The following is a 26,150-nucleotide window of genomic DNA, read 5'->3' on the forward strand; positions in this document are numbered from 1 at the left end:
TCTGTTTAAAAACAAATTATGTACTTTCCAAATTTCTGCTCATTTCATGGCGTAGGACCAGTTTCCAAAATGTAAGACAAATTAGGATCTTGGCCATCAAGGAGTAAATGGACTGGCAGACTAATTCAGCCATGTGGATAGGATTTAATCTCTGAAATTAGGCAGGGCTTGAACCCCATCTCTACCACTCAGTAGCTCTGTACCTATCGGCAAGTTACTGAACCTCTCTGAAGCTCCGTTTTCTCATCTGTAAAGAATAGTCTTTAGTGAGTATTACATGAAGCAATGCTTGTACAGGGTCTGACACATCAAAGTAACCCAAATGGTAGCATTGTAATAGTTAAATTTTGTTGGAAAATTCTATGCTTGTATATTCTATGCTTCATACAGCAGGTAAGCATGGCACAGTGGTTATTACTCAGGTTAATAACATTCTCTGGGTTTGAATCCTAGCTCCCAGGTTACATGTATATGCCCTTGGACAAGTTATTTAACCTCTCTATGATCATTAAAATAATAATGATGATGATAATAACAATAGTACTTAATTCATGGGGCTCTTGTAAATTTAAATGAGTTAATTCACAGAAAGAGCTTATAACAGAGCCAAGCACCCCACAAAATGTTAGTTAAAATTGTTATTTAAGAGCCTGTTTCTTCAGTTAAAGAAATGTGCTTACATTACTCATGTATTGAAAGGTCTGCAACCATATTCTCAATGACATTTATTTCTGTGCCTGACTCGGTTAGGGCCCAATACTGCAGAATGCATTTTGCACTCGGCTCCCTCCTTACAAAATACTAGGAGAAGTCTCCATTTCATTTCATTCCCACTGTAATCTTTATTACTTTGTAATAATTGTGCAATTGTAATGGCCATTTGTAGGCAGCTCTCATCCCTCTGGAATACAATCCACAGCCTCAGGGGACACATGATTTTCTGGAATATACATCCCTTATTTTGTAAGATCAAATAGAGCTCCTTGAAACATAGTTATAGATCGTGAAAACAAAACAAACAAAACAAAACAAAAGTGACGGGGCGCCTGGGTGGCTCAGTCATTAAGCTCAGGTCATGATCCCAGGGTCTTGGGATGGAGTCCCGCATTGGACTCCCTGCTCAGCAGGAAGTCTGCTTCTCCCTCTCCCACGCCCCCTGCTTGTGTTCCCTTTCTCACTGTCTCTCTCTCTGTCAAATGAATAAATAAAATCTTTAAAAAAAAAAAACCAAAACAGTGACAATTTGAAATCAATATTTCATAATGTGGAAGACCATACAAACGACTGGATTCTGGCACACTTTAATTGTAAGCACTGTCAGGTAAACGGTATCACAACTGCAGTACAAAATGATAGCTAAAATTAGCTTAGTATTTTCCTACTCTCACGTTTCAGTTTAAAATAAAACAAAATCAGAATTCCAGGCATTCTTGAAAGAATAATTAGAAACCTGAGGAAATTAGGTTATAGGAGCATGCCTCAAACATTAGCCCCTGAGGTGCAGGGTATTTTAACTGGAGATCATGCATTAAATGAAGATTGAGTATCTTTGATGAACCAGTTTCCTCAGTTTGAATGTGAAATTGGAAAACAAACATACTGCAGTTGAGAAACCACTGGACTGAGTGTCAGAGAAGCATATTTGTGTTATTTGCTCTTGAAGATTAGGCTAACGAGGTACTGTTCTCACCTAGTGCCTTGCACAGCTCTGGAGAGGGACTGCCGTTCTAGTAGGGCCCTTATAAAATTACATAGAGAGTTCCTCAGCAAAATTCTAGATTTGGTCTTTACATAACCCCTTGAGTCGTGCAGTCCACAGCCTGCACAGCTATACATGGCTGTTCTGAAGTCACCTAGTATTCTAGGCTCTTGTATGTTATAGCACAGGAATTTTGAATGATGTAGGAGAGAGAAGATACGTCAAGAAATAATTATGTTTGTAAAAAAGGCATTCTCTAGTTCCTCTGTATATCTCAAGGAAGTAAATTTTGGCTTATTTTCAATTGTCCTAGGACTTCACAGTGTTGTCTTCTCAATAGATACTCTGCCAGTTCCTGTTAAACAACATGTGAAAACCATTTATGCTTAATATGGAAGGCTCATTAGCACAACTATCACTAAATGTTTGAGATATTAATTTCTCTATATACTTACAAGGCAACTGCAGAGCTACCCTGCAGATCTGTAAGCTGTGCAGTGGTTTAAAACTTTTATAATTTCAATTTGCTACCACCTGGGGCAAAGGGGCTTTGGAGCGCCAAGTTACTGATGCTCCTTAATTTCTTGGCGAGACTTAAGTGAATTCTAGGATACTCCATGCAGTCAGCTTAGCACTAATAGATTTTTAAAGACAAATGCATTTAACATTATGCTCAACGGGCTTTTTAAAAACAAAGCAATTACTTACATGGCATTAATTATCTGAGCAGCCTCCTTCTGACAATTCAAATTCTTGTCTTCCAGAGTCATTTCCGAGTATCTACCCATCAGGTGCTGAAAAAAAGAACAACCCTGACGCACTTTAAATACTCCTCTTCTCCTCTTCGGGGATGAAAGGGCAGCCCACTACCAGGGGCCTTGTCTGATGTGCAGTGCTATTGACCATGCCTGGGAGCTTGAAAACAAAACCCACTGGTAACTACTTTTCCTTTGATAAAGGGTTACAACAAATTGCAGTAGTTTATGCAGCAAGGTTGTGGGGGGAGGGGTCAGGCTCCAGCTTCATCTGGCACTCACTGCCTGTTCTCTCATTCCCTGCTACCCACCACAGGCAGGCCTCCCCTCAGCTCCAAAAACAAACAAGCTCTCCCCAGTCTCTGCGGGTACTGGACAGTGTCCCCACTCCCAGAGCCAGGGCTAGGGTGGGACAAGTGAGTCACTCGCCTCAGGTGCAAAACTGAAGGGGCACCAAAAGACTTAGTAACCAAGATAAGTCATATTTTAATGCAATATTATAAAAAATCAAAATTGATACCAAAAAGAAATGGAGAAACCAATATGAAATGTTTAAATCTTGTAAGATTTGCAACAACATGGATGGATCTAGAGGGTATAATGCTAAGTGAAATAAGTCAGTCAAGGAAAGACAAATACCATATGATCTCACTCATATGTGGAATTTAAGAAACAAAACAAATGGACAAATGAAAAAAGAGACAAACAAAAAAAAAGACTCTTAAATATAGAGAACGAACTGGTAATTTCAGGCGGGTGGGGGGATGGGTGAAATGGGGGAGGGGAATTAAGACTACACTTATCACCATGAGCGCTGAGTCAGGTACAGAATTGGTGAATCACCTTAGTGTACGCCTGAAACTAACATAACTGTGAACTGTATGTTAATTATACTGGAATTAAAAAAAGAAAATAAATAAAAGTTTAAATAAAGACAGAAAACAAAAATAAAGACAGGATCCAACACTGAACCTGTACCATTCCACCTCGCTTCCATCACCCTAATCCTAGCCCTGTTGGACGATGCCTGTGAACTTTCGATATTTTGTTACCATGGATTTTTAGCATATTTGGATTTTTTAAACATTGTAACAAAATGGTATTTATCCTGATTAATGAGTTTTTGGCGTCCTCTTTAACTTTGCCCTAGGGCAAATGCCTCACTTGCCTCGCCCGCCTCACCCTAGTCCCAGCCGATCTCCTTGGATTCCTTTTAACTTTTTTTTGCTCAAAGCGCCATCCGTGTGGTTTTGATCCCAACAGTTAGCATCTGTGCTTCTTTTTCAGCGGCCTGCCTTTGGGTGAGTGGAGCTGGCTTTGCATAGGGAAAGCTACACACAGGTCTCTGGAGAACTCAAAGTACCAGGGGACTTCTGGCACTTCCCCTCCTGTCTTGCTTATTACCCCATGTCCTCAGGGGCTTCTCCAGAGTGCATATTCTTGCATAAGAACCCCCCTCCTCTATGTCTCCATCTAGAAACATAACCTGATTCAGGGCTTTGTCCCAGCTACTTCCCTGTGGTTCCAACCCTCTCTCAGGCTCTTTACATGACTGGCTGCTTCTCACCATCTCACTGGTAGAGAACCGTCTCCTACTCTTCCTTTGACCACCAAAGCCATTTTTCCCTTCCTTTATTTTACAGCATCCTGTGTGCTTTCTTCCTAGTGCTCCTGATAATGTATAATTACTCTTTCTTGGGTACCGGATCCTCTTACTAGCAGTGAAGTTGCAAAAGGACAGGAGCCTTAGCTGTTCCTTTCCTTTCAGCATCTCCAGTATCAACACTGTGCTCAGCACTCAACTGATGGAGACACATCAAGTCAGCATCCTTGTTTCCTACCTAGAACCAGATGTGGACAAAAAGGTGTGCCCATCTTTGAAGGTGAATGACTGCTTTGTGGGTCCACTTGAAACTAGTCATAAAATTCAAGGAAATTTGCCTGAGGTATTTGTAAAAGCTTAAGTCAAAAAAGAAAAAAAAGAAAAAGAAAAACAACCTCCAAGAGGGTACCGTTTGCTTTTTTCTTACCAGCAGAGGTAGATTCACTGCATCAAAATTTCTAATCTACAGGAAAACAAATGCACCTAATCAATAAAAAGTATGATTAAGATATATAAGAGAGGAATGGAATAATAAAGGCTCGGTGAGAACCCCAGATTTTAGTATTATTAGTGGTACTTTCTTGTCCTAGCAGGGATATATTTACAAAGTATTGAGGTAAGACTTGTAAACCGAGAGCTCTAAGGGCAGATGTTGAGTTTAGGCAGAAAATTACAACCCTAACTTCTCATATCTGGGGCTCCAGGAAACTGGAGTTCACACACCTTCTTTTGCAAAGAGATTGACTAATAATTTCCCTCAGCTTTTAAAAAAATCTTTTTTCTCCTTTCTGACTGATTCTTAATGCATCTTATTCCCGCAGCCTATCTTCAAGTCCTCAAATATATATAAATGCTAAGACATGTTTCCCAGTATCCCTTTCATTTTAAATACCTGTAGTTGTTCATCAATATAAGGGATTTTTAAAATTTCCTTCGCAGATGGTCTCAGTGAAGGACTCTTGTTCAACATGCTGTAATGTTTAAGAAGAAAATGATTTTTCAAATGAACTAAAATATAAGTACAATTTAAAATTGCTTCTATGGCAATATATCACTTTCCATACCGTTCCATGATGGCACTCAGTTCTCTTGGATATCCCTTGGGGAGAGAAGGCGTGTCACCTTCAACAATTTTTAAAACAATGGACAAGAAATTGGAGCCAGTGAATGCATGATTCATGCAGCACATCTCATATAAAATGCAAGCCAGAGACCTAAAGACAAAGTCAAAGAATTCATATAAGAAACAAATGTCCTATTTTAAATTTGATCACAATACAAAACCTCAGATGTGTCATGGCATTGCTTGTGAGACACTAACATACCCTTTGATTGTGTGTTTAAAAGCTTCAATTCCATACTTTCTTTTTCCATTTAAATACACATTTAATAAATAATGAGGGGGAAATGAAAAAAAAACCTACAAAATGTAAGTGTGAATGATCATTTTTTGTCAGAGGAGAAGCAAAACAACAGGAATATGTCAGCACACAGGAGGGCAAATAAACATTTGATCAATGTAGTAAGGAACCTCTACGAAGGAAAAATAAAATACAGCTAAATATCTTTCTAAGGCAGTTTTGTGAATATTATATATGCAAAATAAAATTTTAATTTATCAGCCTAACCTTCCCTCAAATGTGTATCCAAGCATTTTGAAAAGGAAGCTGGCATTCTTTATTAGTTTTCTGAATAGAACACATTTGCAAGGAGGGTGGAAAAGCAGCTACTTGTAGCTCACGTTAAAATGTATAATTCTCCCTTTGAGCGTATGAAACAGAATATTAAAATTCTAGACCAGTCCAACACTGATTTGGATTAACCATGCAAATCAGTAACCTCTAAACCAGCAGAATAATCTTTCAAATAACTCAGCATCATTAAGAAAAGTAAGTGGGAAATTCCTGCCTGAATTTAGTATACTAAGAAAGAACTATACTTCTCCTAAATTAATGGATTTTTTAAAATATTATGAGGATTTTGAATTGTATAACCAGCCAGGTCTCCCTTTTCATGTTAGTTGCTTGAAAAATCAGAAATAAAGTTACAACCAACCTTGTATAAGTTCTGTTTTATGTAACTTTTAACACCATCCTACTTTCTTATAAAAGCAGTGCATGTATAAATAAGTTTATTCATGAATACTATCATTTTAACCATTTTGTGGGTATCATAAAAATATGCACTGGTAAGAGAATTCTGGATATATACTCAATACAAAGAGATATTTCTGTTTCAGTAAATAACAATGACACTAAAAAATTCCAACTAATTGCTACTTTTCATATTGCAAAAAACTTCCATACATAACTCAACAGAACCTCGTAACTTCACAGTGACATACAGCCACTATTTTTCTCATTTTATACATGAGGAAACTGGCTCAAAGGAGTTAAATGGCTTAATCAAGGTCACAAGGTATTTTTCTTTCCAAATTCTGGACTATTTTCATTACAGAATGCTAAAAAGAAGAGGACTGTTAGGAGAAATCCCATGATAGTGATTAAAACACCAAGATCAATGTAAATATTAAAATTATGAAAATTATTTGAAGCTCAATAAATTTTGTACCTATCTGTGAGACTATTAATATGATGACTATTAATATAATGTAGCACATCTTTAGATTTCTATACCAGAAAAAATCTCCTTCAATAAATGTGAAATAAAGACATTTTTAGACAAGGAAAAATTGAGAGAATTCATTGCCAGCAGGATAGAACTAAAAACAATCCTAAGAGGGAATTCTTCCACTTGAAGAAAAATGATCCCAGGCAGAAACAAGGAATGCAGGGAGGAACAGGAACACTATAAATAGTAATTCTATAACTATGTATAAGCCAATATTAACTCTATAAAATGATACTAACAATATATTGTAGAGTTTAAAATTATGCAGAATATAATTTTGTGACAAAAATAATGTGAAAGACATTAAAGGGTAAGTGGAGTTAAAGTATTTAAAGTCCTAGCATTATTGCAAAAGTGGTAAAAGTAATAAATTTCATTAAACTAAGTTTTGTTATACTAAGGCAAGGACATATGTTATGATTGCTATGGTTTTCACCAAAAGAATAGTAAAATAATGTATACTGACAGGTTTATAACTACTAAGTTACTGGAGGAAAAAGAATCAAATAAAAATTTAAAATATAAGCAAGAAAGGAGAGAAAAAAACAACAAATGGTATATATAGAAGACAAATCATAAGATGACAAATAAAAATACAAATATAGAGTAATTATATTAATGTAAATGGGCAATATTTCAATTAAAAGACTATCAGATGGGGTGAAAAATTATATACTACTCACAAAACAAACCTTAAATATAGGAACACAGAGCAGTTTATAGAAAGAGGTATACCGTGCAAATACATATCAAAATATTGCTGGTGTAGCTATACTAGCATCAGACAAAATAGACTTAGGTCAAGAACCACTACTAAGATTAATGTGGTAGACTGATAAAGAAATCAAACCATGAGGAACATATAACAATTCTAAAATCCAATAACTCTGTGTGTGTGTGTGTGTGTGTGTGTGTGTGTGTGGTGTGTATAAAGCTAAAATTGACAGAATTAAAAGAAAAATAGACAAATTCATGGTCATAATGAAAGACTTTAACATACCTCTTTCAATAGCTGATAGAACAAGCAGACCAAAACTTCAACAAGGATAGAGAAAATCTAAACACAATTACCAAAATTGACATACTAACATAAATGCATCTAAAAATGATGGAATTCAGATTCTTTTCAAGAGCAAATGGACCATTTTCCAAGTTGACTATACTTAGGATCAAGGAAGCCTCAACAGACTTCAAGGATTGAAAACTTCAGAGCATATTTTCTGACCACAGTGAAATTAAGCTAGACTTATTAATTAATAAGAGGAAAAAAAAACTACAAAATCACCAACTACTTGAAAATTCAAGAATATACATCCAAATAATTCATAGGTCAAATAAATTCCAACAAAAATTAGAAAAATTTAAAACTGAGTATTAATAAAAGTACAAAATATGAATACTTTGAACGTAGCTAAAAATAAATGATTATAGCAAAATTGCAAAGTATTAAATGTATACATTAATAAAGAAAAAAGCTTAACATCTATGATCTAAGTCAGCTTGGGAAGATAAAGAATAGCAAATCAAACCAAATAAAGTTTAGGGAAATAAATTTTTAAAAAGTAGAAATTAATGAAATAGACACAGACACAAAATAAAAATAAAAGATTAATAGATTTAATAGAATTCCAGCGAGACTGATCAAGAAAACAAGAAGAAAAAAACCACACAGATAAATAATAACAGAAACGGAAAAGTATACAACACCATAGACTCCATAGCTATTAGAAAGTATTAAGATGACATAAATGTTTTTCCCCAGTAAATCTGAAAAATGGGATGAAATGAACAGTCTTTAAAAAATATAACTTACCAAACTGATACCAAGAAAAAAATATAAAATCTGTATAGTCCTTTATCTATTATAAATAATAATAAAAATAATAAACTTTAAAAACTTTTTAAATAATAATTTAAAATAATAAAAATAATAATTAACATATTAAATAATTAAAACAATATTTAAAATAATAATTTTAAAAAAAGTTTTTATAGCTCCCCACAAAAAAATCTCCAGGGTCAGATGTCTTTACTGGCAAATTCTTTCAAACATTTTAGGAATAAAGAACACTAATCTTATTTAATCACTTTATTTCAACGAGTCAGCACAACTGTGATATAAAGTATAACAAGAATAATACAAAGAAAATTATAGGCAATTTTTTTTATGAGCATAGATTCAAAAGTTCCAAATACACACACATATGTGCATGTTATAAATAGAATATGGTGCTATATTAAAAAGATAATATACCACAACCAAGTAGATTTTATTTAAATCAATCAGTGGCATATATCTCATGATAGATGAAAAGAGAAAAATTATACATAGACACAAAAAAAGGCAGTGGATAAAATTCAAAACCCATTTGTATTTTTAAAGATATTTATTATTTATTTATTTATTTATTTATTTATTTATTTATTTATTTATCAGAGAGAGAGAGAGCACAAGCAGGGGGAGGGCAAAGGGAGAGGGAAAAGCAGGCTCCCTGCTGAGCAAGGAGCCTGTTGCAGGGCTCAATCCCAGGACTCTGGGATCAGGACCTGAGCCGAAGGCAGACCCTTAACAGACTGAGCCACCCAGGCATCCCCTCTTTGTGTTTTTAAAAGAAGAAAACTCTTAGCACACTGGGAATAGAAAGGAACTTATTTAATCATTTTTTAGAGCTATAAAATATATAGTAAATATTATTCTTATTGATGACATATTGAAAGTTTATACTTTTATTTTGAGACTGAGAATAAGATAAGTATGTCTACTATCACCACTTCTATTCAATATTGTAATGAAGGTGCTATTCAGAATAAGGGCAGAAAAAATTTTAAAAATATAAATATATTTATACAAAAAAGAATATATATATAAAGAATATATATATAAAGATTAGAAAAATATATAAACTGTCATTAAGCATTTCAACATGGTTATGTACATAAAAGATCATTTCAATAAGCCTGTCACAAACATTTAAAAAATGAAATGCAAAATGTCACACTAACATACAATGTCAAACACATAGGAATAAATCTAATGAAAGATGTGCAAGGCCCTACACTGCAACCACAATACACACTAAGAGAAATTAAAGACCACCTAAAAAAAGGGGTTGGGGGTAGAGAGGGAAAGATCCACATACATGGATTGAAAGAGTCAACATAATGAAGACGACAATTTGTCCCAGAATGATCTATAGACTCAATGCAATATCAATCGAAATCCTAGAAGACTTTCTATGGGAATTAACAAGCAAATTCTAAAAGTTACATAGAAATGCAAAGGGACAAAGATAGCCATGGCAGTTGGGGCGCCTGGGTGGCACAGCGGTTAAGCATCTGCCTTCAGCTCAGGGTGTGATCCTGGCGTTCTGGGATCGAGCCCCACGTCAGGCTCCTCTGCCATGATCCTGCTTCTTCCTCTCCCACTCCCCCTGCTTCTGTTCCCTCTCTCGCTGGCTATCTCTGTCAAATAAATAAAATCTTAAAAAAAAAAAAGCATTAAAAAAAGATAGCCATGGCAGTTAAAGAAGAACAAATTTGGAGACCTTGTTTTACCAAATAGCAAGATTCATTATTAAGTTGCATTACTTATGAAAATGTGATATCAGCAAAGAAATAAAAACAGACCAATGGAACAAAACACAGAGCTCAAAACCAGATCCACACATATTCAATCATTTGATTGATCCAAAGACAAACTGTACAATGGCATAGGGAAAAAAAATTATCTTTTTAACAAATTGTGCTGGGCCAGCTGAATACCCATATGGAAAATAATGTATGTGGACTCCTATCTCACACCATACACATACACAAAAATCTCCCATTTTTCAACTATGAAAAATAACATAAAGCTTTTAAAAGAAAACAGGAGAATATCTTCCTGATCTTGGGGTAGGCAAAGGCTTCCTAAACAAAATGTAAAGAGCACTAACAATAAAGTTATGGACTGATAAAATGAAGTCCATTAAAATTATCAATTTCTATTCATAAAAACACACCAGTAAGAGGGTGACAAGGAAGATACAGAGTGGGAGAAGACATTTGCAATTCAAATATCCATCAAAGACTGGTATCCTGAATACATAAAAAAATAATTAAAACACCTACCGATTAATAAGAAAAAGGAGAGAATCCAATAGAAAAATGAGCAAAAGACTTGAAGAGACACTAAATGGCCCCAAATCATGAGATGTGTGACAGTATTGGTCATCAGAGAAATGCAAATTAAAACCACAGTGCAGTACCACTATACATTCATAAGAATGGTGAAAATGAAAAAGATGGTTATCAAGTCAGTACTTGTTATACTTTGAAAAAAAGTTTTCTTAACAAAAAGAGAGGGGAGGGCTATACATTAATAGTAAAATACAATCATCAGACTGAACCAAATACTTTTATTTGTGTGGACACATGTAAAATATTTGTGTGCTATAAACTGCACCAATATACTTACTTATTTTCCCCAAAGAGGGTCTAATTTGAACCCTGAGAATGTTTAAAATAGTAGAGCTACAGAATCTACCAAGATTTGCCAATTCTAAACTCTCATTGTACCAGTGAGAAAACCAAAGCGCCCCAAAAGGAAGTCATTTGCCCAGAAAGGTGCCATGTTAGATCAGCTTGTTTGGTATTGGTATTGTTCTCATGCAATATTTCTTAAAAAATGTTTTCTAAAAAATTTACATTGACAACACCCTGCTATGTAACCTAATGTACATGCAATAATTTGAACACTGAATAAAGGAATGAAACTCACAGGTCCAAGGAGTAGAAGGCTTATCAATCCCTCAGCACCCACACACTCTCTTCTGAAGTTTTAATTCAGCTCCTGTGGGCTCAGAGTCCTCTTCAGGTCTCGGGTTAAAAGCAGAACAAAGCTAGCTGGCCAGGAGGCAGACTTCTTGGAGGAAAGGGACCCTCCAACACAAAAAGGCTTAGAGCAGGAGGGAGGAGTTAAGATGGCAGAGGAGGAGGGGTCCCTTTTTCAGCTGCTCCCCTGAGTCAAGCTCGATATGCACCAGACCATCTGGAAAACCCATGGAATCAGCCTGAGATGCAGGAAGATACATCTGGATCTCTACCAATGAACATCTCCAGCACTGAGTATTGAGGTACGAAGCGGGGAGCACTGAATCCGTGCACAGATATCAGAAGATAACCGGAATGGGGAGGGAGCCACTGCACTCTGGCACTGGGAAGCAGTAGCCACCTGGCCTGGGGAGCAGGCTGGACTTGTGGATCAGCACCTGCGAAAGAGCAGACTGAGACCATAAGCCTGGGAACGTGCGCGACCAGACTGAAAACCGGAGCTCCGGAGTGCTCACTGGAACCGGACTGGTACTGGGAGCTTGGGAGTGCACGCGCAACCAGACTGAAAACTGGTGCTCTGGAATGCGCATGAACCACACTGAAACAGAGAGCTCGGGAGCACGCGCGCGGGAACCGGAGGCAGCTGGCAGTGTTAGAAACACAAAGGACAGAGACCTGCCGGCCCTGGAAGTGAGGGCTGTGACACCGGCTGTGGGGTGCACAACCCAGGACAGGGTTTTTAGCAGCACCAGCAGAAATAGACTTAAAGAGGCAGAAATAGACTTAAAGAGGCCAAGAGAGCTCAGTGGAGAGCGGACTGCAGACTGCGATCTCTCTGTTCTGAGACAGAGGCTAGGATTCGGCCACTGCTGCTCTGACTCTCAGAAGAGCCACAGAAAACCACCAAGGAAAGCTGCCAGAGAACAAAAGCCCGGAAATACCAGCTTTCAGTGTGCCCATGCCCATCCCCCCTCGCAGGGGACAGAGACTCTACCCAAACAGGGTTGCCTGAATATCGACGCAGCAGGCCCCTCCCCCAGAAGGCAGGCTGAAAAATCAAGAAGCCCACATCCCTAAGGTCCCTATAAAACAAGTGCACACTGCCTGGGTCCTGGTCAATAATTCGGGCTCTGGGCAACCCCGCAACCTCTCCTCATCAGAATGACGAGAAGGAGAAATACCCCTCAGCAAAGAAAAGATAATGAGTCTGTGGCCTCTACCACAGAACTGATGGATATGGATATAACCAAATTATCAGAAATGGAGTTCAGAGTAACAATGGTCAAGATGATGTGTAGAGTTGAAAAAAATATTAACAAAAATATTAATGAGAATATAGAATCTCTAAGGGCAGAAATGAGAGCGAATCTGGCAGAAATTAAAAATACTATGAATCAAATGCAGTCAAAACTAGAGGCTCTGACGGCCAGGGTAAACGAGGCAGAAGAACGAATTAGTGAATTGGAGGATGGGATGGTAGAAGAGAAAGTTAAAATAGAAACTTGGTTCAAAAAATCTCCAATCTCAAGAATGTAGGTTATGGGAGATTACTGACTCAATGAAACATTCCAATGTCAGAATCATCAGCATCCCTGAGGGGGTGGAGAAAAACAGAGGTCTAGAAGAAATATTTGAACAAATTGTAGCTGAGAACTTCCCTAATCTAGCAAAGGAAACAAGCATTCATGTCCAAGAGGCAGAGAGGACTCCTTCCAAGTTCAACCACGACAAACCTACGCCACATCACGTCATAGTGCAATTCACAAATATTAGATCCAAGGATACAGATTGAAAGTGGCCAGGGCAAAGAAATTTCTCATGTACACAGGCAAAAATATCAGAATTATGTCTGACCTGTCTACACATACCTGGAACGAGAGAAAGGGTTGGCAGGGGATTTTTAAAGCTCTATCTGAGAAAAACATGCAGCCAAGGATCCTTTACCCAGCAAGGCTGTCATTCAGAATTGATGGAGAGATAAGGACCTTCCAGGATCGCCAGACACTGACCAAATTTGTAACCACAAAACCAGCCCTATAGGAGATATTATGGGGGGTTCTATAAAAGTAAAAAGGCCCCAAGAGTGATATAGAACAGAAATTTACAATCTATAGATACAAAGACTTTACAGGCAACATGACATCATTAAAATCATATCTCTGAATAATCACTCCCAAGGTGAATGGCCTAAATGCTCACATAAAACGCCACAGGGTTGCGAATTGGATAAAAAGATATGATCCATCCATTTGCTGTCTACAAGAGACTCATCTTGAACCTGAAGATACATCCAGACTGAAAGTGAATGGATGGAAAACCATTTTTCATGCCAATGGACCTCAAAAGAAAGCTGGGGTAGCAATTCTCATATCAGACAGATTAGATTTTAAACTAAAGACTGTAGTTAGAGATACAGAAGGACACTATATTATTCTTAAAGGATGTATCCAACAAGTGGATATGACAGTTATAAATATCTACGCCCCCAAAAGGAGAGCAGAAAGATACACAAGCCAACTCTTAACCAGAATAAAGAGACATACAGATAAAAATACGTTAATAGTAGGGGACCTCAACACTCCACTATCAGCAACAGACAGATCACAGAAGCAGAAAATCAATAAAGAAACAAGAACTTTGAATGACATACTAGACCAGATGGACCTCATAGATATATATAGAACACTATACCACAGAACTATAGAATACTCATTCTTTTTGAATGTACATGGAACGTCCTCCAGAATAGACCATATATTGGGTCACAAAACAGGTCTCAACGAATACCAAAAGACTGAAATTATTCCCTGCATATTCTCAGACCACAATGCTTTGAAATTAGAACTCAATCACAAGGAAAAATTTGGAAGAAACTCAAACACTTGGAAACTAAGAACCATCCTGCTCAAGAATAACTGGGTAAACTAGGAAAATAAAAATCAATTTAAACAGTTTATGGAGACCAACGAGAATGAAAACAGAATGGTCCAAAACCTATGGGACACTGCAAAGGCAGTCCTGAGGGGAGAATACATAGCCATCCAAGCCTCACTCAAAAGAATAGAAAAATCTAAAATGCAGTTTTTATATTCTCACCTCAAGAAGCTGGAGCTGGAACAGAAGAACAGGCCTAACCCACGCACAAGAAAGCAGTTGATCAAGATTAGAGCAGAGATCAGTGAATTAGAAACCAGGAGCACAGTAGAGCAGATCAACAGAACTAGAAGCTGGTTCTTTGAAAGAATAAATAAGATCGATAAGCCACTGGCAAGACTTATTCAAAAGAATAGAGAAAGGACCCAACTTAATAAAATTATGAATGAAAGGGGAGAGGTCACAACCAACATCAATGATAGGAAGGATCATTAGAAACTTTTATCAACAGCTTTATGCCAATAAATTAAACAACCTGGAAGAAATGGATGCCTTCCTGGAAACCTATAAACTACCAAGACTGAAACAGGAAGAAATTGTTTATTTAAACAGATCGATTAATTATGAAGAGATTGAAGCAGTGATCAAAAACCTCCCGAAAAACAGGAGTCTAGGGCCTGATAGATTCCCCGGGGAATTCTACCAAACATTCAAAGAAGAAATAATACTTGTTCTCCTGAAGCTGTTTCAAAAAATAGAAACAGAAGGAAAACTACTAAACTCATTCTATGAGGCCAGTATTACCTTGATTCCCAAACCAGGCAAAAAACCNTCCCAAACCAGGCAAAGAACCCATCAAAAAGGAGAATTACAGACCAATATCCCTGATGAATATGGATGCCAAAATTCTCAACAAGATCCTACCTAATAGGATCCAACAGTACATTAAAGGATTATCCATCATGACCAAGTGGGATTCATCCCTGCGATGCAAGGGTGGTTCAACATTTGCAAATCGATCAGTGTGATAGATCATATCAACAAGAAAAGAGTCAAGAAACATATGATCCTCTCAATAGATGCAGAAAAATCATTTGACAAAATACAGCATCCTTTCCTGATTAAAACCCTTCAGAGTGTAGGGATAGAGGGTACATTCCTCAATCTCATAAAAACCATCTATGAAAAGCCTACAGCAAATATCATTCTCAATGGGGAAAAGCTGGAAGCCTTTCCCTTAAGATCAGGAACACGACAAGGATGCCCACTCTCGCCATTATTATTCAACATAGTACTAGAAGTCCTTGCAACAGCAATCAGACAACAAAAAGGGATAAAAAGTATGCAAATCGGCAAAGAAGAAGACAAAATGTCTCTCTTCGCAGATGACATGACACTCTATATGGAAAACCCAAAAGACTCCACCCCCAAACTACTAGAATTTATAGAGCAATTCAGTAATGTGGCAGGATACAAAATCAATGCTCAGAAATCAGTTGCATTTCTATACACGAATAACGAGACTGAAGAAAGAGAAATTAGGGAATCCATCCCATTTACAATAGCACCAAAAACCATACGTTACCTTGGAATTAACTTAACCAGAGACGTAAAGGACCTATATTCTAGAAACTATAGATCACTCTTGAAAGACATTGAGGAAGACATAAAAAGATGGAAAAATATTCCATGCTCATGGATTGGAAGAATTAACATAGTTAAAATGTCCATACTACCCAGAGCAATCTACACTTTCAATGCTATCCCGATCAAAATACCGAGGACATTTTTCAAAGAACTGGAACAAATAGTCCTTAAATTTGTATGGAACCAGAAAAGGCCCCGAATCTCCAAGGAACTGTTGAAAAGGAAAAACAAAGCTGGGGGCATCACAATGCCGGATTTCGAGCTGTACTACAAAGCTGTGATCACAAAGACAGCATGGTACTGGCACAAAAACAGACACATGGACCAATGGAACAGAATAGAGAACCCAGAAATGGACCCTCGGCTCTTTGGGCAACTAATCTTTGATAAAGCAGGAAAAAACATCCGGTGGAAAAAAGACAGTCTCTTCAATAAATGGTGCTGGGAAAATTGGACAGCTACATGCAAAAGAATGAAACTTGACCACTCTCTCACACCATACACAAAAATAAACTCCAAATGGATGAAAGACCTCAATGTGAGACAGGAATCCATCAAAATTCTAGAGGAGAACATAGGCAACAACTTCTATGACATCGGCCAGAGCAACCTTTTTCACGACACATCTCCAAAGGCAAGAGAAATAAAAGATAAAATGAACTTATGGGACTTTATCAGGATAAAGAGCTTCTGCACAGCCAAGGAAACAGTCAAAAAAACTAAGAGGCAGCCCACGGAATGGGAGAAGATATTTGCAAATGACGCTACAGAAAGACTGGTATCCAAGATCTACAAAGAACTTCTTAAACTCAATACACAAGAAACAAACAAATCAGAAAATGGGCAGAAGATATGAATAGACACTTCCAATGAAGACATACAAATGGCTAACAGACTCATGAAAAAATGTTCAAAATCATTAGCCATCAGGGAAATTCATCAAAACCACACTGAGATACCACCTTATGCCAGTTAGAATGGCAAAAATTGACAAGGCAAGAAACAACAATTGTTGGGGAGAATGTGGAGAAAGGGGATCCCTTTTACACTGTTGGTGGGAATGCAAGTTGGTACAGCCTCTCTGGAAAACAGTGTGGAGATCCCTTAAAAAGTTAAAAATTGAGCTACCCTACGATCCAGCAATTGCACTACTGGGTATTTAGCCCAAAGATACAGACGTAGTGAAGAGAAGGGCCATATGCACCCCAATGTTCATAGCAGCATTGTCCACAATAGCTAAATCATGGAAGGAGCCGAGATGCCCTTCAACAGATGACTGGATTAAGAAGATGTGGTCCATATCTACAATGGAATATTACTCAGCCATCAAAATGAACGATTTCTCAACATTTGCTGCAACATGGGCGGTACTGGAGGAGATAATGCTAAGTGAAATAAGTCAAGCTGAGAAAGACAATTATATGGTTTCACTCATTTATGGAACGTAAGAAGTAGGAAGATAGGTAGGAGAAGAAAGGGAAGAAGAAAAGGGGCGTAAACAGAAGGGGGAATGAACCATGAGAGACTATGGACTCTGGGATACAAACTGAGGGCTTCAGAGGGGAAGGGGGTGGGGGAATCGGATAGGCTGGTGATGGGTATTAAGGAGGGCACTCATTCTATGAGGCCAGTATTGCATGGTGCACTGGGTGTTGTACGCAAGTAATGAATCATGGAACTTGACATCAAAAACTATGGATGTACTGTATGGTGACTAACATAATATAATAAAAAAAATTTAAAAAAAAAAGAAGGCTTAGAGCAAGATGAGTGACATTTGTTAAAATCTGGCGGGGTCATAAAAAAAAAAAAAAGCAGAACAAAGCTAGACAATCTCTCCTGGCTCTGACAGGTTGGAAGGGTTGGATGAGAGCAACAATTCCTGACACAGGACATTTTGAGCTGTCTTGGGAGCAGACTATTATATTATCTCCACCAATAATACAAATGATAATAATAATGATAATAAGGAAAATACTAGCTGAAATTTTAATGGTGTTTACTATAAGCTAGGCCCTTTTCTATATTCCTTACATATATTAACTCATTTAATCATTCTAGTCTCGTAACAATCTTAATGAAGCAGACACTATTATTACTCCCATTCATCAGATGAGGAAACCATTAATAAGATTAGGTCAATTGTTAAAGGTTCCATATTGAGTAGTTGGGGGAGCTGGGATTGCAAAACAGGTTGTCTGGTTTAGAGACATAAACTCCATGCCATCCTGCCTCTCAATGCTATATCAACCAGAACATTTCTGATCATTAAGGACTCTTTTGAATTGGAAATCATGGCTAATCCTGATAGAAGACCTTCAGGCAGGGGCTGACTTCCCAAGCTTACTTTGGGTCCTGCCCAGAACCATAAGCCATCTTCAAGGATCCCTGGGGCCTGAGACAAGCCATGCAGGACATTAGAGCATGGCAAATACAGGGCACACAATGAGACCCTAGGTGGCAAAACGAAAGAAAGGCTGGCAAGTTTGGGTGTTTTTCTGTTGCTTGGCATGGAATGGGTGTTAGGGGTCTATTAAGTACAATAAGTTGATCGTGAAGTCAAATCCTGCTTTTATTGAGACATATCTCTACTGAAGCCACATGTGATGGATGTATTAAGGTTATAAAAATATGTGAAATTATCTGGCTAAAGGACTATAGAACAATTAGATGTAGAGGCTAACTCAGTAATCAATTAATTTTGATAGAAGACTCTTCTCTTTTTTGGAAATCCTCTCAGCTACACTGAAGGCATACGGCTTTCCATTTACCTGTCTCATTTTGATCTAGTAAGACTTACTTGCACTTGAGCACATGGGAAAGACTTCGTCAGCCAGTGATTTGTAGAAAGAGACCTGCTCTGGTCCCTGTGCACCTGCCTGGAATGAGTGTAATCTGATTAGAGACATCACCTGGCACTTTGGGTAAAAGATTTTTTATTATCCTGTTACAAGTTAAAATCTATTATATTTAGTTTTATTCTAGTAACTATACATCTGTGTACCTATGGTTTTAAATTTTTCCAACTTCCAACCAAACATTTCTATATGGGAATAATTACATAACCTTGAACTCATCAATTCCATCATTTTTAAAGATTTTTCTTTTACTTGACTCCCAGATCTTAAATCTGGTGATGTGAAAGTGGGGAGTTGGTTGGGGGGAAAGAAGGGGGCAAGTTGAAAAAACAAAACAAGGGAGAAGTGCATTTTAGTTAGAAGTCTATGATTTGCATTCCTTTCTTTTTTCCAAAATACATCCAACTGTGAAGAAGTAAGCAAATAAGTCCCTAAGGGAGGGAATTTAGCAGTGAAAGGGAAGGCTGGGATCAGGTGCGAGTGAAACAAATTACACCTGAACTCCATAAACTTGCCATCTGTCCAAGCTGACCAGAACTACCCAAAGGATTTCTGAAGCACAGTTTAATAATGAATTGAAAATGTAACTTAGGCTTTGTCTTGTCTCAAGGTAACTAAATTTACCTTTTTGATATCTGCCCAGACTCTGCCAAGAGAAGCCTAACCCACAGCAATGCATGACTCCAGTGGGTTGGGGCAGCTTTACTGATCTTCTAGATAATATTTTTATTTACATAATTGAGAATCAGCCTGATATCCACCTAGAAAAGTGTACACATAACTTAAGCAATTGAATAAATAGTAATAGAAATTTAATAAAAGAATAGCGGGTTTTGTTTTAGTGTGTGGTAATCTAAATATAAGTATACTGAGGTGGAGTTGAATATCAATATAAACTTTATCCAAATATAATGAAAGACACTGGATGGCTTGAACTAATACTTCAGGAGCAATGTTATATAGCAACCATTTTATAAGGGCCTGTCATGTCCCAGAACCTCTATTGGTTCTTCCTGAGCTTTAATATGCCTACAAATCACTCAAGGATTTTGTTAAAATTTTTATTCTGAATATTTGGGGAAAAATGGCAGCTACATCAGAAGCATAGTTTCTGGATCTTCCTTAAATTCCGTGTAAAACAGAGCAGTTTAATAACAAAACCAAAAACCATGGCCAACATTTTCAACAAAGTTAGGTACCAAGGTGCCCCTTGAGTGACAAAAATTTCACTCTGAGCGGATGTGGCCAATAAGATGGGGTTCTCACTTTCTCCAGAAACTTGTCCTGGGCTTAGATACCTCTCCAGGAGGGGTAGGCTCTCAGTATTTCTCCTCGCCCCACCTCTGTGTTACAGAGATTAAATTCCAGGTGATTGTAACCAAGATATTAAGGGCTCCTTTTTTCTACCTAGTCCCTACTGGTAGAATGGAGTCTCTACCTCAGGAACAGTGGGCAGAGAATACTGGGGCCCTGATCACCTTTGCCCCAGCTTGCTCACAGGGTGGACATTCCATGCCAGGAGAGTCAAGCCAAGAAGAGAGGTTACTGCCCCTGGCCTGCTCATGAGCAGGACTGTCACTCTAAGAAAAGTGGGCCATGTCTCTGCCTCCAGCTCCTGAACAGTGCTCAGAGATTTTGCCCAGGGCTAAGGCAGGCTATAAAAACAGAGGGTTCAGAAGCTCTCCCCAAAGAGACTGATTTTATTTGGAACAGAGGGTAGGATATTGAAGCCTAAACTCCAGCTCTCGGAAACAATGAAGATTTTGATGGCAAGCAATTAAGAGGAAATTGGTAGCTCTGTGAGTACAATAAGCTAAACCATAGGCTAGCTACCTTATCAGAGAAAATCAGGGAAAGAGATAGCTAAGAATAGGCAAATTTCAAACCTGGAAGACTAGCTTCAAAGACTACATCTGCAAAGAGACTCAAATTTAATTGGAAGAGACTGGAAAGCAATGCATGCCTCAGGGCATTGTTGAAAATAATAAAGCAAGGAGTTGGCAATTAGTGAAGGCTAACAACTGGGTGTAATACCAGCAGAAACAGCTAAGCAGAGAGAACAGGAAAAAGGACAGAGAGCCTTGCTAAAACTACCGTCATCCCAAGACTAACTGTGAACGTGCCCAAGGCTATACTCTTAGTATCAACACTAGACATTTCACACTGGAAAGTAAATACATTTCACTAGAATAACCAGGCATGTCACTAAATGAGTAAAGAGACAAACGATACCAAGACCCAGAGAGATGGGGGAGCGAGGAAAATAAGTGTTCAGAATTGGATACAATATATTATCTAAAATGTCCAGTTTTTACCAATTTATGAGAATGCAAAGAAACAGGAAAATATCTATACACGGCGTGGTGGGGGGAAGCAGGAAACAGAAACTACCTGAGAGGTCTCAGATGTCATATTTAACAGATAAAGACTTCAAGTAGCATTATAAATATGTTCAAAGAACTAAAAGAAACCATGTTTAAATAAAATACGATATAAATGTCACACCAAATGGAGAATGTCAGTAAAGAGAAATTATAAAAAAGCACCAAATAGAAATTCTGGAGTTGAAAAGTACAATAACTGAAATAAAAATTCACCGAAGGGGCTCAACAGTAGACTTTAACTAGCAGAAGAATCAATGAACTTGAAGATAGATTGACAGATATGCAATCTAAAGAACGGAGAGAAAAATGAAAAAAAATGAACAATGTCTTAGAGAAATGTGGGAGACCATGAAGTACAACAACATGTGCATAATGGGAGTACCAGAAGGCAAGGAGAGACAGAGAAAGAGAAAAAAATACTCAAAGAAATAATGGTTGAAAGCTTGATGAACTACATTAATCTACATGTCCAAGAAGCTCAACTAACTCCAAGTAGGATAAATGCAAGTCCACACCCAGATGCATTGTACTCTAAAAATGCTTAAAGACAAAAACAAAGAGAAAATCTTCAAAGAAAACATTACACAATGTTTAATAAACATTATTAGTTGAAAAATCACTGTGTCCAAGTATAGAATACTATGCAAACATTTAAATGATAGGTGGATATATTTTGTTACGGCAGTGCAATATTTCCTTTTGCAAGTAAAAAAAAGCAGGTTGTGAAATAAATATAGTATGATTTTTTTTGTAGTAACAAATATGTTTATATAGGGATATAAAGCACTTAGCACATTAACTGTCAATCACAGAGTAAGCACTCCATAGACAGTAGCAATCCTGGTTCTGTTGCTGCAGTTGTATTGTGACCTTTGTAAAACTGACCAGACTAGATATTATGCTCAGATTTTGTATCATTCATTTCATGCTAGTCATTGAGAAAAGATATTAATGCCCAAATCTGCACTTGACTGAAATGTTTTCCTACTTCAGCTTCTGTTAAGTGAAAATAATGACAATGACACCAGTTCCCACTTCCTAGAAAGGCATACCCTGCCCAACAGCTTAGTTCTAAATCCATACAAGAATTTCTCAGACCATGGGAAGCTGAGAGAAATGGACTCTCTTGCTCCAGAGCTTCCTTCACCAAGATGGGGCTGTTGGCTGCCAGCTACTTGCAGGCCCCATATTAGCTACAAAAACTGCTGCCAAGTTGGCCTGTATTTCCCCCTTTCCTAAATCCTTCACTGGAAAATAGGCTTGTTCTCCACCCTGCTCCATTTTCCTGTCCAATTTGGGAATGCTCTCCTGTGAGGATACTTTCTTAGTTCTGGTAGGTCAGGTAGGTGCTGGTTCCTCTCTGTTTTCTTCTACCTATAGCTAAGCCTTGTCTGACACTTCTGCCCAACATCACTAAAGTCTGAATCCAATGTTGAGTGTGAACTAGACCCCTACAGTATCCCTTATGTAGCCAACCCTTGGACCAGATCTCAGGTTTTTGCAAAATCCTGAGACCTTCACAGTATACTCTGGCACCTCTACTATTCCCATCACCATTCCCTCCACTTTACTCACCCAAAGAATATAGGGCCACAAGATCAAAGAACCATCTGGTTGACCTCTCACAACAAGATAGATACGACCAACAATGAAATATTCTGTTTCTTTTCTGTTTAATTACAGCACCATTATTCCAATAGTATTGTCCTTTATTTGTTTCTCCTACCAAAATAATAAATTCTAACCATTCATAACTTAAATCAATTTAAAGAGATGGCCTAGGAACCCAACTCATATATTATATTTTTCCTGTGGGGGGAAAAGTGTTCAGCAATTGCTTACATAGATCGGCAGTATTCAAAGTATTGTCCTCAATGAACCTAATTATCCTAACTTTCTGAATAAGTGTTTATAAACTTTTGGAACCTAAACCACTTTTAAGAGAGAGACTTATCTGTACTTGATTGCTATAAATAAATGAATCCCAAAAGGTTTAACAGATTGCAGAAAGAGGATAATGTTACAATGGGCAAACATTAACAGATGAAATATAATTAGTATTATACCAATTCTTCATTAAGCATTATAAATATAATATGTACAGCTACTAGTGCTAAAACAAAACACCTGTCAATTATTCACAAGTGTTTCCAATTGTAAGGAAATATTCCACAGTAAACAGACGCTGCACACTGAGATTAAAAAAAAAAACAAAAACAAACTCTCAACGCCATTCAATCTAATTTTTCTAAAAGTGTCTCCCAAAGATTACTCATCACACTTATGTATCTGACTATAATTAATAGTTCTCTGTTATTCTTTCCACTTTAAGTTCAGCAATAGTAATTTCATTACCAGATAAGCTCGTTTTGATTCAGATACAACCAAGGTAATTACTAAATTCATAATAAGGTGGTTCTTTGGGGTCAGGATGATGATAAATCCTTAGCTTGTACTTGCTGAATAGTTAATAATCTCTGCAAGGAGAGCTGACCTAAAGCTCACACAAAATATATTAAAATTCTCCTGTATTTTTATATTTGGGAGGTTTTAGATTTTTTAAGTTTTGCCTAAGTCAGGTATTACTTTTGTAAACCTAAAACATTATAGCAATATTATTTCTATTAGTCTATATCCCTGTAATTCTGATATTCCTGATAATTCCTATATTCTTTATGATAGTCCTATAATTCCCATATTGGGAATAATTCTATAATTCTTTATGCAGTACTAGGAGTAGTTTTTAAAAAAATAACTACAATAGACACAATTGAGACAAAAAGGCTATATGCTTTACTCCTCTGTCTGTGGGTACTGTTGCCCAAGTTTCTGGGGAGACACATCTGATTTGGCAAACAGATGTAGATACTGTCCCAAAGAGCCAGCTTTCTTGCTCCATGTAATGCCAAAGGCTTAACGATGGGCTTCAGAAATTAATTTAGTCTTAATTCAAATGACATAATGTAAACAACTTTCTGGCATAGCATGTAATTTTAATCATGAAGAGATTATATATTTGAATCTATTTTTTTTGAAGATTTTATTTATTTATTTGAGAGAGAGAGAGCATAAGGGGTGGGGGAGGGGCAGAGGGAGAGGGAGAAGCAGACTCCCCACTGAGCAGGGAGCCCCATACGGAGCTGGATCCCAGGACCCTGGGATCATGACCTGAGCTGAAGGCAGATGCTTAACCGACTGAGCCACCCAGGGGCCCCTGAATCTTTTTTAAATGCCCATAATAATAAAAAAGTTAAGTATAAAAAGAGATGTAAATAGGTAACTCAAATCTAATCCAAAGCCCAAGACTGATCTCAAACTGAAGAAAGCACTCTAAAAAGAGCAAGAAGACTCTTCCTCAGGGGAAGGAATCCTATTACTTTTTTTAATTTTATACGCTAAGGGCTGTTACACAGTGATTGGCAAATAGTAGATGCTCAATAAAGCAAAATTTAAGGTAACTCATTTCCCTGAACATACCTTTGCAGTTTTTGTCTATTATTTTGGTTTTGGTTTTGGGGGAGGGTATTAGGGGAAGGTTATGATTAGAGAAAATATGATAGGTAAATTGGAAAAGACCATCAGGGTAGAAAAAGGCTAACAATGAAAAAAAAAACCTACTGAAGAACCTAGAAATGAATAATCACAAGAGTGAACTGAAGGGACAGAATGGATGGTTATCGGCCATAGCCAGACCTACTGTGACAGTGTTCTCTCCCACTTGGGAGGCACCAGAACAAGAACATGAGTAAAGACCCTTATGAAAGTCCAAAGGCACATCCCCTGTTGTGCTTATTTTGCCCTAACCACAGGAAAGGTAACTTTCTACTTTATCCTCTTTAGAAGAATGAAGCAGACATAATCTTTCACATTGCTCATCTTTGAAAGCTCAGAACACTTAAGTTGATTTGCATACAATAATTATTTACTTAATTAACAGGCTCTCAGTTAGATTGTCCTTTCAACCCTTAACAAGCCGAAAATTATATGATTCCTCTCCAAAGGAAAAGAGATTTTCCCTAAATAGGATCTATTGCTAACAATAGAATATAATTTTCTACATGGCTTCTGCATTGAGATTTAAACTGGTTCCATGAAAAAGAATAAGAAATTCCTTTGGTACAATAGCTCAGATAAATGGAGAAATCTCAGATGCATCTATCACTGAAAACCCCCCAATTTTTTTATTTAAATTTATTCTTAAAAGCCAATAACTTCAGTAAAAATTCTTAAAAGCATCAAGAAGAAAAAATAAATAAATAAAGCCATATGTTCCCCACAGAGGTGGAAGTTGATCTTAAATAAAATAAAGCACAGTGTTTAGGATTACAAATACTTTAATTGGCTAGCAGAAACATATCAACATTTAATGTTTATGATATATTAAGAACTTTTCCTTGTGGTTCAAGAAGAAAAAAATCCAAACCAACCAACTAATCTATAAATAAAGAGAACTTTTGAAATCAATATAATGGAAATAATCAAGTTCCAAATCCAAAAACCCTCTTTACTCTGATCAAAGAATGACTCATACTTCAAAAGGATAAAGTGAGTGGATGTAGCAAGTAAATGAGCCTAAAAACGAAACGCATTGTTCTCTCAGTGCAGCAGATGTATACATCATCTGGACTAACCCACTGCCCACTCACCAGATGTCCGACTTTGTGTTGTAGCCTTGGTGTGTCAAAGCCTCCGGACTCATATAATGGGGAGTTCCAGTTAAAGTGGTGGCTACATCACAGGATCCCAGTAGGAGACGAGAAACTCCAAAATCCCCTTGAAATAACAATTTTTATGAATACTTTAAAACAATGAAAATCAGCCTGGAAATTAACAACTGTCTAATTTAACAATTTTAATATGCAATGACTCATACCATTCAAAGGGAAG

At 37.3% G+C, this 26,150-nt stretch overlaps 1 protein-coding gene across 11 annotated transcripts in view; it reads right to left on the minus strand.

Moving 5' to 3' along the window:
* Positions 1-26,150, minus strand: part of NEK11 (NIMA related kinase 11) — a 231,332-nt gene that overhangs the window by 137,663 nt on the left and 67,519 nt on the right. For all 11 annotated transcript variants that reach the window (XM_019803185.2, XM_034662010.1, XM_011229202.3 and 8 more), the window contains 4 exons: positions 25,910-26,036; positions 5,122-5,271; positions 4,950-5,028; positions 2,408-2,493 (listed from right to left, as the gene is read on the minus strand). In XM_019803185.2, coding sequence (XP_019658744.2) covers positions 2,408-2,493; positions 4,950-5,028; positions 5,122-5,271; positions 25,910-26,036 — 442 coding nt within the window. The remainder of the gene's footprint in view (positions 1-2,407; positions 2,494-4,949; positions 5,029-5,121; positions 5,272-25,909; positions 26,037-26,150) is intronic.

Source organism: Ailuropoda melanoleuca, chromosome 6, assembly GCF_002007445.2.
Source record: "Ailuropoda melanoleuca isolate Jingjing chromosome 6, ASM200744v2, whole genome shotgun sequence".
Classification (NCBI taxonomy): domain Eukaryota; kingdom Metazoa; phylum Chordata; class Mammalia; order Carnivora; family Ursidae; genus Ailuropoda; species Ailuropoda melanoleuca.